Raw genomic sequence first — 13,194 nt, forward strand, 5'->3', positions numbered from 1 at the left:
CTTTTCGGCCCGCGCGGCAAATAAGGCAAAGGCGTCCTCGGTATCAAGGGTCATTGGGCGAGACTTCGGATACACAGTGTCGTTCATGATGTATCCAACCCACTTGAGCAATCCGTTTGCCTCCGCCTCAATCATGAACTCTAGCATGTTGTTTCGGGAGTTCAGCTGGGACAAAAGGCCCCGTTTGAAGTTGTACAAGTCCCATCCGGTGATGTCCGTTTTCCAGGGAGTCAGGGTTGCGTGAGTCGTTGTCCTGATGAATTTCGATGGGACCTGCGGGTCGGAAAATTTCTTCTCAACATAAACCAAGTACGATATATGAACTGGTGTGATGACTCGTTTTTCCTCTTCATCCGCAGGATCGTAGAATCCATCTTCAGATTCATAATGGGACCCAGTTTCCAATTGAACCGAGGGTACGCCAAAATCACGGCCGGGGTAGCTTGGGGTGGCGGGTGCAATGGCAAGGTGGCCTCCGGGGCCGGTGGGCAAAGAACCCAAAGCGACAAGGGCCCGTTCAGCGCCGGGGGTGGCGGCGGCCAAATTCGCATGGCCGGCCGGGTAGCTGCGAACAAGTCCGTTTGGGTAGCCGGTTGGGTGACCACCGGCATAGCCAAAATCTACGTGGCCGGCGTCGATGGGGCCCGCGAGGTTGGTGGGCAGGTGACCAGATGGTCCGTCCGGGTAGCCGGTCGGGTGACCACCAGCATAGCCAAAATCTACGTGGCCGGCGTCGATGGGGCCCGCGAGGTTGGTGGGCAGGTGACCAGATGGGCTGGCGGTACCATAATCGATGTAGCCTGCGTGACTGGGGTCTGGGCCGTTTGAGACATGGCGTGGGGCGCCGCCTCCAGTAGCTGCACCAGCAGGGCCCAAATTACGGTGGTTGGCGTCCAAGTTGGGCTGGCCGGCGAAGCTCGGATGATGGCCGCGGTCGCCTGGGTTAGGAAATCCCGAATTACCTTTGGCTTCAGATGGGGGAGCCGGAGGGTACCAATGGGGCATGGTGATCGGCGCGGGCGCATCGAAGTACTGGGCAAAATTGTTTGAGTTAGACATGTTGAGGTTTGGGTGAATTGGTATTCAAGATTTTGGGATTCAATTTGGTGGCGGGAAGTGGTCGAGAATGAATTTTTGGTTGGTTGGGGGGAAGGGGGGGGTACCTGGCAGAAAGCAAAGCCAGTACCCCGCCAGAGTCGATGGCTCATTTGCGTATGAGAGCCGGCCGGGGCTGGATTTTCAGGATTGCAAATAGCGTCCGATATCTGCAGCCCCACAGTTCATATGCAGGCGCATGCACGACCTGCAGGCTCTGGTTTTTGGATTTTGGATTTTGGATTTTGGGAGGCAGCGACATCCTTTTCCGAAACTGCTGTAAGAGGTTTTCTGACTGATCCTCCACCGTGCTGAACAATATCCCAGTCCCCCACCCTACGTCATTGGCCATGGTTATGGTAGTAGTCGCGGTGGATACGGGGACCAATGAGGACCTTGAAATAATTTGCAAGCCGCAAAGCAAAACAGTAGCGCATAAAAATCAATTGTGATGTGTCAGGATTTGGGCTTAACCCCGAATCAGAGGAAGCGCAAGAACTCTAAACCTAACCCTAAAAGGGGCCATGGTGAGTCGGCGCGACCTTCAGGCGCATGTATTATACATGCTGCTCCCAGGTGGTTGGAATGTGTGAAAGCTAATTCCTCCGCTCCCCTCTATACAGCCACGTCAACAATTGACAACGAGCCCAAGCGACCCAAGCACGACAGGCAACCTACCAGGTAAGCATGCGTGCTGGGATCGTCATAGCTAGGACAAGAGTTGCTGCTGATCAGGATGATTTCCTCATGATTCAGCTCACTCACATCCGACGCCGAATCAGACCTATTAGGTTCCAGCCTCCGCGATAGGATCACCAACCCCGTAATCGGTGGTAAGTCCATCGTGGCAGAGCCCGCATACGAGTAGCACAGAACTGAATGTTAGACAACTGCAGTTCCGGCGCTCTCGCAGCTCGTATATCAGGGACCACTGAGAATCAGGCCCAACGAGTCTAACGTGAGATTCATCTCACTTAGCTCACCGTTACGGGAGTCCAGTTGCTGATGCCGACCACAGTTGCTCCAACCTCAGATCCTCAGGATTTCCAGCTGCTACGCAGCCCAAGCTTTCTATAGAATCTTATCTATCTTTTAGTACCAGAGCGGATCTGCTCCTAGGTACATTTGTTATTTCTTAATTCTCTATCTCTGTGTCTGACAGATTGATCCATATCTAACACAAGTAATCTATCCTAGTCTTGTGAATTTTATCAGATTTACAGTCTCGGACGCTTCATCCAACGATCTCATTCATGACTAGGAGCAGACCGTTATGGCCGGTACTCGTCAGACCCCTGCAGCTGCACCATCTTCCTCGACCACTCCCGCTACTGCCACGACCAGCGATGATCAAGACCTTTTCAAATGTCCGACCTTCGATGGCGATAATTTTCCTATCTGGCAGCGGAAAGTGAAGACCTACCTGGCAGTGAAGAGCCTGTTAAAGTGCATCGAGGATCCGATGCCGGTGAACCCTACCGCCGAACAAAAGCTGGAATACGTGCGTGCTGCTGCTATCTTGAGCGGTCATGTGGCGAACAATATCTACAATCATATCATCACCGACGACAATATACATGACGCCTTCGCTATCTGGAAGGAGCTCAAGAATGAATATGCCTCCTCATCAGTCTTGGCAATCTATCATGCCTGGCGCAAATGGGAGGACATACAGTACAATGACGATATCAACAAGTACATCACGCGACTGGAGACCATGCTCGCTGAATTTTCCGCCATGGGTCTAGATGTTCCAAATACAATTCTAAGCTGCACTATTATCGCACGAATCTCTCGAAAAAGACCCTCTCTAATGGAAACATTAATCAGCAATGCGGATCTCTTAGCCAATCCAAAACACATCATCGCCAAGCTAAGAGACATTGCTCATCATGACGCTGTCGCAGCCACTATGGACCGGTCTGAACCGCTACTAGCCAGCTCATCGACTGCCCTGGCTACGCAGGCCTCTCATCACTCGGGAAGAGGCAACAATCAGAAAAAGCGTCGACCTAATCCAAACGCATGTTGTGATCACAAACATAACCCCCTGTCTGGACATGCCAAGGAAGATTGCTGGACTTTGCATCCTGGTCTATACAAGAAGGCCCGCACTAATCCACCGACCGGACTTGTAACCACAGTAAACCAAGAAACAAGCACCTTGGCAAATATTGTTCGACCTACCTTTGGTTACTTGACGGGCCCAAATAGCGGTGAAACCAATTTGCGCATGGTTCTCGACTCCGGAGCAAGCCATCATATGCTGAACTCCATAGAACTCTTCGACACCACGGCACCGTTTCGCATCAGCATCTCAACCGGTAACAAGTGGGATCAGAAGGAGCTTTTCGCGGTCGCCAAAGGCAACACCACACTCAAGTTCACCAACGGAGCTACTATCACCTTAAAGGATGCTCTCTATGTGCCGAACCTTACCCGCAGCCTTATTTCCTTCGCCCAACTCATGGAGAACCAGGCCGCCATTGTTCCGTCACCGAGTGGTTTTGAGGTGAAAATCGATGATCTAAGCGCTTTGACTGTCGAAACCTCCAACTTCATCTTTGAAATAGTCGGTCTTCGCGATCTGCAAGCTCAACCAATTGCGAATTTGACCAAGGCTGTCCCAACCCCGAAACTGGGGGAATTTGACTTATGGCATCGAAGGATGGGGCATGCCAGCAGAAAGCGCATTGAAACAGTATTGAACAAATCGCTAGCCTCGGAACCCTCGCAAGCCTGCAACGCTTGTATGAAGGGGAAAATCACCCGATTACCCTTCAACAGCCACTTCAAAGCAGCAACAACGTCCCTGGAAGTGGTTCATGCCGACCTAGTTGGACCGATATCTCCAGCCACAAATAGCGGAGCCCGGTACTTCTTGACTATTGTTGATCAGTACACTGGCTATATCCACACTGAAATACTCAAGATGAAAAGCGGGGCAGCTGAAGCTATTCTACAATACAAGACCTTCTTCGAGGAACAGACTGGCAACTCCCTCAAAAAGCTGATCACCGACGGCGGTGGCGAATTCGTAAGCAAGAATCTCAGTGAGATACTTGAGGAAGCAGGCGTGCAACACCACGTCTCACCGCTGTATACGCCGCAACATAATGGTTTCGCAGAAAGGGCCAATTGTACGGTCATCGAAATGACTCAGACTCAGATGATGCAGGCCAATATGGCCCCGGAATGGTGGGGAGAAGCTGTCAAGACAGCAACGGCGACCACCAACAGTCTTCCCTCGCTCTCCAAAAGCCAAGCTTCTCCGATCGAACTCATGTTTCAGACGAAACCAAATCTGCGATTCTTTAGGCCGTTTGGTTGCCAAGCGTGGATCGTGAAGCCCAAGCAAAACCGGGGTCACAAGTTTGGGGCTATAGCTTGGGACGGAGTAATGTTAGGTTATGACAATGACTTTTCTGCCTATCGGATTTATCGGCCGGAAGACAGATCTATAGTGACATCAAAGCAGGTACACTTCGATGAATCAACCTTCCCTGAGTGTCCGGCGTTGCACAAGAGTCACAATGTGTATGGGATCAATAAACTACCGTCCTTCACCGCAGCCAAGCCGTTACCCTACACTGAAGCAGAAGAGATCGCCGAGCGTCAGCAGAGCGAGGATGATGCGCAGGAGGAAGAAAATGACATCAATCGCATTCTGGACGAACTTGCCCCAGGTCCTCAGTTAGAAGACTCCGATCAAGAAGAAGGCGATGATTTGCAAAATCCTGGCTCAACCGAACCTGCTCGCAAGATCAAAGTCATTGGCCCACGGCACCCGACTCAGATCACTAGCGATATTGATCCGGCCAACATACGCAACTATGGCCGTCGTCAGCAATACCACGCCACTGCGATCACTGATCCTGCAAAACATGTAAAAATACACACATGTCACACTTGTGAAAGGTCTCCACTTCTCTTCCTTTCTCCCTCGCTTCCTTTCCTCTTCTCTCGACTTCACTCGATTCACTCGACTCAACCGACTCGACCAAAACTATCTCTAAAATCAGCTCAATCCTCAAATCAATTGCCCCTCAATCCTCAACTCAAATCAGCTCTATCCACTATTCTTCTTTCTTTCTTCTTTTCCTAATACTTCACATTGTCCTTCTTTGTCCGGTAAGATTCAACATGCTCAAAATCAATTCCTCTTACCAATTCAGCCAACTAACAATGTTTCTCCAGTCTGTCCACTGTCTTGTCCTCCATTGTTCTCAATCTTTCTACCCGCCTGTTCATTCTTATCTCTGTCTGCTCGAATGTTGGTTCTTTTCTTTATTCTCTCAGATCTCATCACTCTTCAATACATCTCTAATTGTTTTTCTCCTTTAGTTGTGTCGGCTTCTGTTTAGGCATTAAATCATCTTCTTCAAAATTCTTTAAAACAAAAGATCACTGATCCTGCAAACCATAAGCAAGCCATGCGCTCAGCTGATTTCATGAATTGGAAGGAAGCGGAACTGAAGGAAGCCGCAAATATGATGCAATACAACGTTTGGATTCAACGCCCGAAGGAGCCGGAGGACTCGCCTATTCCTGCAACATGGGCATTTCGAAGAAAGCTGGGTCCCGGCAACCAAGTCACCGAATATAAAGCACACATTTGTGCTCAGGGCTTTCGGCAGACATACGGAGTCAATTTCGAGTCACGGTTCGCGCCCACTGGTCGCCCGTGTGCGCTCAGGCTTTTCATCTCCTTTGCGGTGGACAACGACTTGGCGATACATCAACTTGATGTCCGAAGCGCCTTTCTGACATGCCCCCTTGACAACAAGGTGACACTGTTGCCGCCACCTGGACTTGATTTTCCGCCGAACACTGTGCTAGAGCTCAAGAAGGCCATCTACGGGCTTCGACAAGCTCCCCTGGTCTGGTACAACCGTCTGTTGACCTACTTGAAGTCAATCGGTTTCATCATCTCTGTTGCGGATCCTTGTGTGTTCTACCGGTGCGGTGTTCCTGGACGAGAAGACACCTATGTCTTCGCGCATGTTGACGACCTGGTCTTTGTCAGCAAGAATCCGTTGAAATTCAAGGAAGAAATGGAAGCCGAGTTCAAGATTAAGTACATGGGGGAAGCCGAGTTCCTACTAGGCATGAATATCAAGCGCACAGCTGACGGCATACAAATCAACCAGTCGCAATTCATTGATTGCAAACTCGAGGAATTCGGATTTGACAAGCTTCATCCCGCCTCCTGCCCGCTCAATCCAAAAGCCTATCTCCGGAAGGCAACACAGCAAGAGATTATGGACTTTCGCAAAACCGGCGTGAACTATTGTGCATTGATTGGATCCCTCAATTACTTGAGTGTCCTTACGCGACCTGACATTGCGTATGCAGTGAGCTCTCTGTCGCAGTATCTTGAATCCCCCGGCATTCTTCACTATCACGCTGCGGTCCAGGTCTATCGCTACCTCTCGGGTACCAGGAATCTCGGGCTTACCTACATCAAGAACACCAACAATGCTCTAAAAGCCTATGTTGACGCAGACTGGGGGAATTGTCCCAATACTCCCCGATCCTCAACCGGATTCGCAATTATGGCGGGAACGCATCTGCTCGCATGGAAGTCATCAAAGCAAGCAACTGTGTCCTTGTCAACAACCGAGGCGGAATACAAGGCATTGTCGGATCTAGGCCGTGAGTTGGCCTGGCTGTCCAACCTTATCTCTGAAGTCAAAATTCATCCGGAGGCGCAGTCAATCCAAGTTCTTGTGGACAACAAGGGAGCCATCGAATTGGCGAAAAGTGAAACTTTGCAAAACAGTTTCAGGACTAAACATATGTCCATTCGACTACACTTTGTTCGGGAATTGGTGATTAGGAAGCTAATCCAGCTCAGCTACATTCGTTCTGAAGCCAACGCCGCCGACTTTCTCACAAAACCTGTCGGACGAGTCATCATTCGCCGCGCACTGGATCTCATTGGCATCAAGCCCTCAAATCTCGGTGCTTCCAACCTACCGGCTCGAAGCATGGCGGGATGTCAGGATTTGGGCTTAACCCCGAATCAGAGAAAGCGCAAGAACTCTAAACCTAACCCTAAAAGGGGCCATGGTGAGTCGGCGCGACCTTCAGGCGCATGCATTATACATGCTGCTCCCAGGTGGTTGGAATGTGTGAAAGCTAATTCCTCCGCTCCCCTCTATACAGCCACGTCAACAATTGACAACGAGCCCAAGCGACCCAAGCACGACAGGCAACCTACCAGGTAAGCATGCGTGCTGGGATCGTCATAGCTAGGACGAGAGTTGCTGCTGATCAGGATGATTTCCTCATGATTCAGCTCACTCGCATCCGACGCCGAATCAGACCTATTAGGTTCCAGCCTCCGCAATAGGATCACCAACCCCGTAATCGGTGGTAAGTCCATCGTGGCAGAGCCCGCATACGAGTAGCACAGAACTGAAAGTTGTACTGTACTGAATGTTAGACAACTGCAGTTCCGGCGCTCTCGCAGCTCGTATATCAGGGACCACTGAGAATCAGGCCCAACGAGTCTAACGTGAGATTCATCTCACTTAGCTCACCGTTACGGGAGTCCAGTTGCTGATGCCGACCACAGTTGCTCCAACCTCAGATCCTCAGGATTTCCAGCTGCTACGCAGCCCAAGCTTTCTATAGAATCTTATCTATCTTTTAGTACCAGAGCGGATCTGCTCCTAGGTACATTTGTTATTTCTTAATTCTCTATCTCTGTGTCTGAAAGATTGATCCATATCTAACACAAGTAATCTATCCTAGTCTTGTGAATTTTATCATGACTAGGGAAATCGCGGCTGCGCCGCGGAACAACAGTCAGATCTGTAGAGCCGGAACAGGAATAGCCGACAAATCCGGATCAAATCATTTCGTAAAGCTTTGGTGAGTGGTAACCTTACTGAGTAAAACAGCCAAGGACTTATGACGACGCTTGATAGCGTTTGATCTCCAGTCTTGTAATATGTCCCAATTATTTAGTGCAATCCTGAGTCCAAGATTCAACGTTGAACATGATTTTTTTGTATGATCTCGGGCTCCTGCCACCCATTGATAGTTATTGCCCGCTGCTGATGCACTAATACCTAAGTAGCTAATTAAACCAATATCATCATGGATCAGCGGGTCCGAAAGCAGAATATGCGCCAAGTTGAAAAAGCCCGTAAATATACCCTGATGCATGTGTTGCATATCATAGGGGGACAGTGTGAATAGCCTATGGCACCAGCTATGCTATGGGAAGAGAAAGGGCTTGCTAAACTGGCGTGATGCCACTTCTTAATGGAAATACTATGCTCTTCATATCCAAACAGGGGGAATGATCCGGCGTCATTTTGATATTCGAAGGTAGTGTAGAGATTGAGAACAAATAGACTTGTTCCCCCTTGCCAGGCACCTGACACGTACATTGTTGGTACTCGGCGCGAAATCGCGTGCTACACCCCCTGAACCCCTGCGGTCGGTTAAGAACAAGAACGTTGGCAGGTCATCTCTCAAACAGACTCCAGTTTCTCTATTTAGGACCTGACACCAAAACATCCCTATTCGTCTTCCTTGTAAAGCTAGAATAATAAACTGCGCGTCGACATGAACGTACAAGGCTGTGAACAATTGGAAAATTTAAAGTACAACCCTTCGAACCGAACATGGTGGTTGGTATATGTGTCATGAGAGGAGGAGCTTAGTGAATTTTCAAGTTTAAGGTGCGGAGGACCTGGAGTAGTTGGGCAAGAGAGAGAATTGGGCACGGCACGGGACATTCGGAGGAAGAAGCTGTGGAAGAGAGTATCCAGTCCCGGTCTTGAATGAAGCAGCATGGGGCAGTAGGAATGAAAGAATTACTACGACTGGCAGGAATTGTCAGCGGGAGAGAATCTAGGATCGAGGAAACTTGAGCATGACTTGCGAGGAGTTTCCAATACCGCTTTTTAAGGGAGGAGGATGATTCGGGAGGCGTCGAATTGCTGCGGCGAGCTGGAATCGTAAGCCTGGGAGGGTCGAATGTCCGGATGAGGGATGTGCGACCTGATGGTTTTATCAATTTCAGATACCTTCGGAGACCGGGAAAGGAAAGGAGTAAATTTTTGATGGTTGCGAAAATGTTGAATCAGGGAATAACGATTAGAGGAGGGCTCGGAAAACTGTAAATCAGGTAAGATGTGTGAGAGTCGACCGATTATGTGTTCGAATCAGATCAAGGCATCGTGAAGATGAACAATAATTATACGATAATTTGAGTATAGAGAACATAAAAAGGAGCAACAGTCTGAGAGGTATACAATAGGAGTGAGGGAACAATAACGTGTGCGGCGGCGGTGTATTCTGAAGGGTATAAATAGAGGCTCTTGATGTGAGGAAATAGAGCAAGGCTCCGGAGTTTCAGGCTCGCTATGGAAGCCTTCAGCAGGGGGAAATGCTGCAGAAATTTCTCCAGGAACTGGGAAATCTCTGGTTGGGATGCTCGCAGCTATCCCAATATACGCAGGGCGTATCGCAGTGGTACTTTGGTCGAAGTCGGTGACGTTCACTGCAACTCGGCCTCCGAGTCTCGGGGATTCTGAGAGCAGAACCAGCCCGCCGTGCGCGTCCCAGCGCGCCAGATCTTTTTTGCAGCTTGCTTTCCTGGTATGGCGGAGTCCTTCACCCGCGCCTGATTGACTACACACTCTCTCTCAGCTGCAAATGGTCCTAAAAACGCGGTCGCGATTGTTGATATTTTTTCGTACATTTCCCTTGTTCACTTACTCTCCAAATTTTGTTTGATCAGCTGCGCCAGCATCAGGTTGATGTGATGTGCGAGGAGTGAACTGTTGAGCTGTACCTAGAGACGCTTCCGGGCCCGACACGCGCCCACTCGCTAGTTGGTGGGCCGTAGGATTCAATCGCAAAGTCGCTGTGCGTAGTGTCTTTCGTGCTGCCCAGAAGAGCAAGCTGCACGCAGCCGAAATTGGTTTCTAGGAATCAAGCAGAAAGACTCCTCGAATCTCCTTCTAGCCCCCCGAGCTTAACACTGGAGACAAACCAGCTACTTAGACCGGCGCAACGGTTGCCGGAGAAGAAAATTGATTTACTTTGGGACGAGGGCAGCATTACATCTCGTAGAAACCAAAAAAGGGCACACAATATGGGATAGTGCACATGGATGATTAAGGTAATATTTTACTATCACGTAGGGTCGATAGCGAAGGAAGTGGAGTAAGAGACCAAAAGAGGAAGAATGCACAAGAGTCTGCATAGTTTTTCTGCTTGAATTATTGGCCAACCCGGTTGCGGGATCACTAATCTTGACGATGGGGTAATGAAAAAGGAATGTGGAGTCTTGGAGAGGATGATAATTCTGCCGGAGTTCGAGATCAGCGCATTTGTCCGAGAGTGTCGCTCAACTGAAGGTCTGAGGTTCATCAATGTGAAGTGAGAAGTGTTGCCGGAGATCAGCATGAAAGGGTAAGAGGAGATGATCCGGGGAAGGGCACCTACGGCACCGAAGCAAGTTGTGATCATGTCGCGTGTGCCCTTTACATACAAAGGTGAGGCATAGAGAAGATGAAATAGTTAGCTAATGACCTGCTTCTGATGATTTTGGAGGGCGAAGTTTCAAAGATCTTACCGAAAATTAGCATCCCCAATTGCCTTGGTAACCGCTTCCGGAGCCACTGCATGAACATTGTACTCTGTGGCCTTGGCCGCTGTAACAAGTCTTAGGAGCACCCTCAGCAGATGCAAGGAGACAGAAAAGCATGAAGATGGTTGTAGCACTGGCCAACAGTTTCATTTTGGAACAGAATGTTCAAACTGGGGATGAAGAAAGTCTGTAGAGGCCTGGTGAACACTTTGATTTGGATTGGTGGGAGGTTGGGGGAGGGCCTTGATTGGAGAAGTAGTACTGATTGCAGTCCGAATTGAAATTCTCAGGAATTGTTTTTCTTCGAGAAGCTCTTGCCTGCAGGTGTTGCACGCTGTCAGATGCTGCCCGTGGTCCCAGGTGGTCCTGTGACCTGTCCCAGATGTCGGGTGTGGACATGCTCCTCACTCCTCCCACACCTTTTCCCGAATCGCCAGTCCCTCTTCTCAGGCGCGGGCAGGCGCAGCTGAGGGCTTCAACGATTTCCGCGCAAAAATCAACCCCTTTTGTGGTGTCCAAAACTGAACATCTGCGAAAGTCACAGATACATGAGGGCAGGTGGTTGGCTTGGGTCGGATCGGGGATGCCATGGAATGTAAGAATGCATCATCCGCAGGTCTGTTCCAACCAGGACAATGATTTAATCCCTCGAGTCTGGGACCGAGTCGAACGGCGGTAGACTACAAGATGCTGCGAATGCCGTCCATATCAGACTCTTTTCGCATCTCTATCACGAACGTCCATACGTCTTGACCCTGATTATCCCCGTCAGCTTCCAGGCTCCGCATTCCGGATCGCGGCCAAATGGGCATACATCACGGAACGATCGTGATCAGCGCGAATCTCGACGGCCAACTCAAAGCGGCCCTGGGACTGACTCCCAGCATAGTAAGCCCAAGTTTCGAGCCTCTTGCAGACGATTGGTATACGGTCGCTGACCGCTTTCGATTCCAGAATATCATCGACTCAAACCAGTCTGGTCGACTCGGTCACCAGCGACCTCTACCATCGCTGCTTCATCCAAAACCTCTCCCGCGCATTTTCGCAGGATTGCTAGCCTCCCTTGAGCCATCTACCAGTCGGAGGTATGTCCCAGCTTCTTATTCTAACTCCCATTCCACCGATTTCCTTTTACTTTTTAGTGACTCGCTGTCGGGAGTAATCGCAGGTCTATCCCAAGGTTATGGACGCACCCGCACTGAAGAAAAAAAGACGACTTTGTCCGAGCTGGCTATCAGGAACTTGAGGTGTATGTACTCATTCCCCCAATTTACACCCCCCATTTTCTCTCTTTCTTTGCAAAGATCTCTAAACCCTAAACCCAATCGCGAACCATGAACAACAGCGGACAAAACCTTTTCTCACGTATGGCTCACCCTCCCGACACTCAATTCCTCGTCATATCCCCAGCCATGGGAGAGGGTCTTTGGACTACCGTCACACTTTACGCGATAAATTGAGATTCAGGGGGACGATCATAGCAGTTCCATTCTTGTAAGCTCTCTCTCCAAACTCGCGTTAACCTTCTCGAATTTAAACTTGTAATTGTTTTGGTTTATTCTTGGCAGGTTCAAGTGACCTACAAGAATGGTGCAATTATTGATGGTAAGGTCGATGATCATCGCTTGGAAACCAACACATCTATCTATCAGAAAATTTCTAGCTGATTCTCTTGAGGCAATCGGGACAACTTTTAACTTCTATTTTCATCCAATACGATTGCTTGGGTTGAAAATTTCGAAGTTTTCCAGCTAATTTTCTGCAGGTAAGCTGATTACTTTTCTTATTGCCATAGGATTACTTTGTTTGGTTTCCTACTTATGAATCTTTTCAGGTGCTGAGATGAAGTTGTTTAAGGGCCATAAGCAATCTAAGGAGCAGTGCATACGTATCCGTGCCTTGGTTTCTAGGTTTGACTTGCAAGTTGAAAAGAACGATCAGATTCGAAGATATGAAATGATACATTACAAGGGACAGACAGAGATCAGCTGAATGCGATCAGCAATGATTTTGCTGCTTGTCATGTCTAGATAAGGAAGCCCAGGGGAAGACAAAACTTGCGTAACTCATTCAGGAGTCCAGGAGACGCTTCCAGGCCTGATACTCTCACTTGATATTTGGCGGGATCCAATCTTTAATATCGGTGCACATAGCACCCTTTCTCCTGTCCGGAAGACAAACGCGCAACTTAAAACTTTCTCGCCAATTTGTGGATCAAGGTTGGTTACAATTTTAATTGACTGGGGAGAAATAGACTCTACTCAAGGAATTTAGCAGATAAACTTCTTTACTCTCCCCAGGACGGAGGCAGCAGTACAGCTCACACAAAACCGGCAACAAAAAAGACACACAAATTGACAGAGTGCAGATGATTGAGCGGAATGGGTGGGTAGTAAATATTCCACTATCATGCAGGGCGAATGACTTGTGGAGGCTACTCCTGACAACAGGCAGGCAATAAAAAGAAAAAAGTGGAGGGAATG

The 13,194-nt window shown here is 49.1% G+C and overlaps 1 protein-coding gene across 1 annotated transcript in view; it reads left to right on the forward strand.

The window, feature by feature from the left end:
- The window catches only part of PtA15_10A313 (uncharacterized protein), a gene marked incomplete at both ends in the record, with an annotated part of 64,733 nt that extends 52,567 nt beyond the window's left edge, over window positions 1-12,166 (forward strand). The window contains 2 exons of the mRNA XM_053160477.1: window positions 11,491-11,960; window positions 12,057-12,166. Coding sequence (XP_053024447.1) covers window positions 11,491-11,960; window positions 12,057-12,166 — 580 coding nt within the window. The remainder of the gene's footprint in view (window positions 1-11,490; window positions 11,961-12,056) is intronic.
- Between the last annotated feature and the right edge of the window lie 1,028 nt (window positions 12,167-13,194).

This window comes from Puccinia triticina, chromosome 10A (genome assembly GCF_026914185.1).
Source record: "Puccinia triticina chromosome 10A, complete sequence".
Classification (NCBI taxonomy): Eukaryota; Fungi; Basidiomycota; class Pucciniomycetes; order Pucciniales; family Pucciniaceae; genus Puccinia; species Puccinia triticina.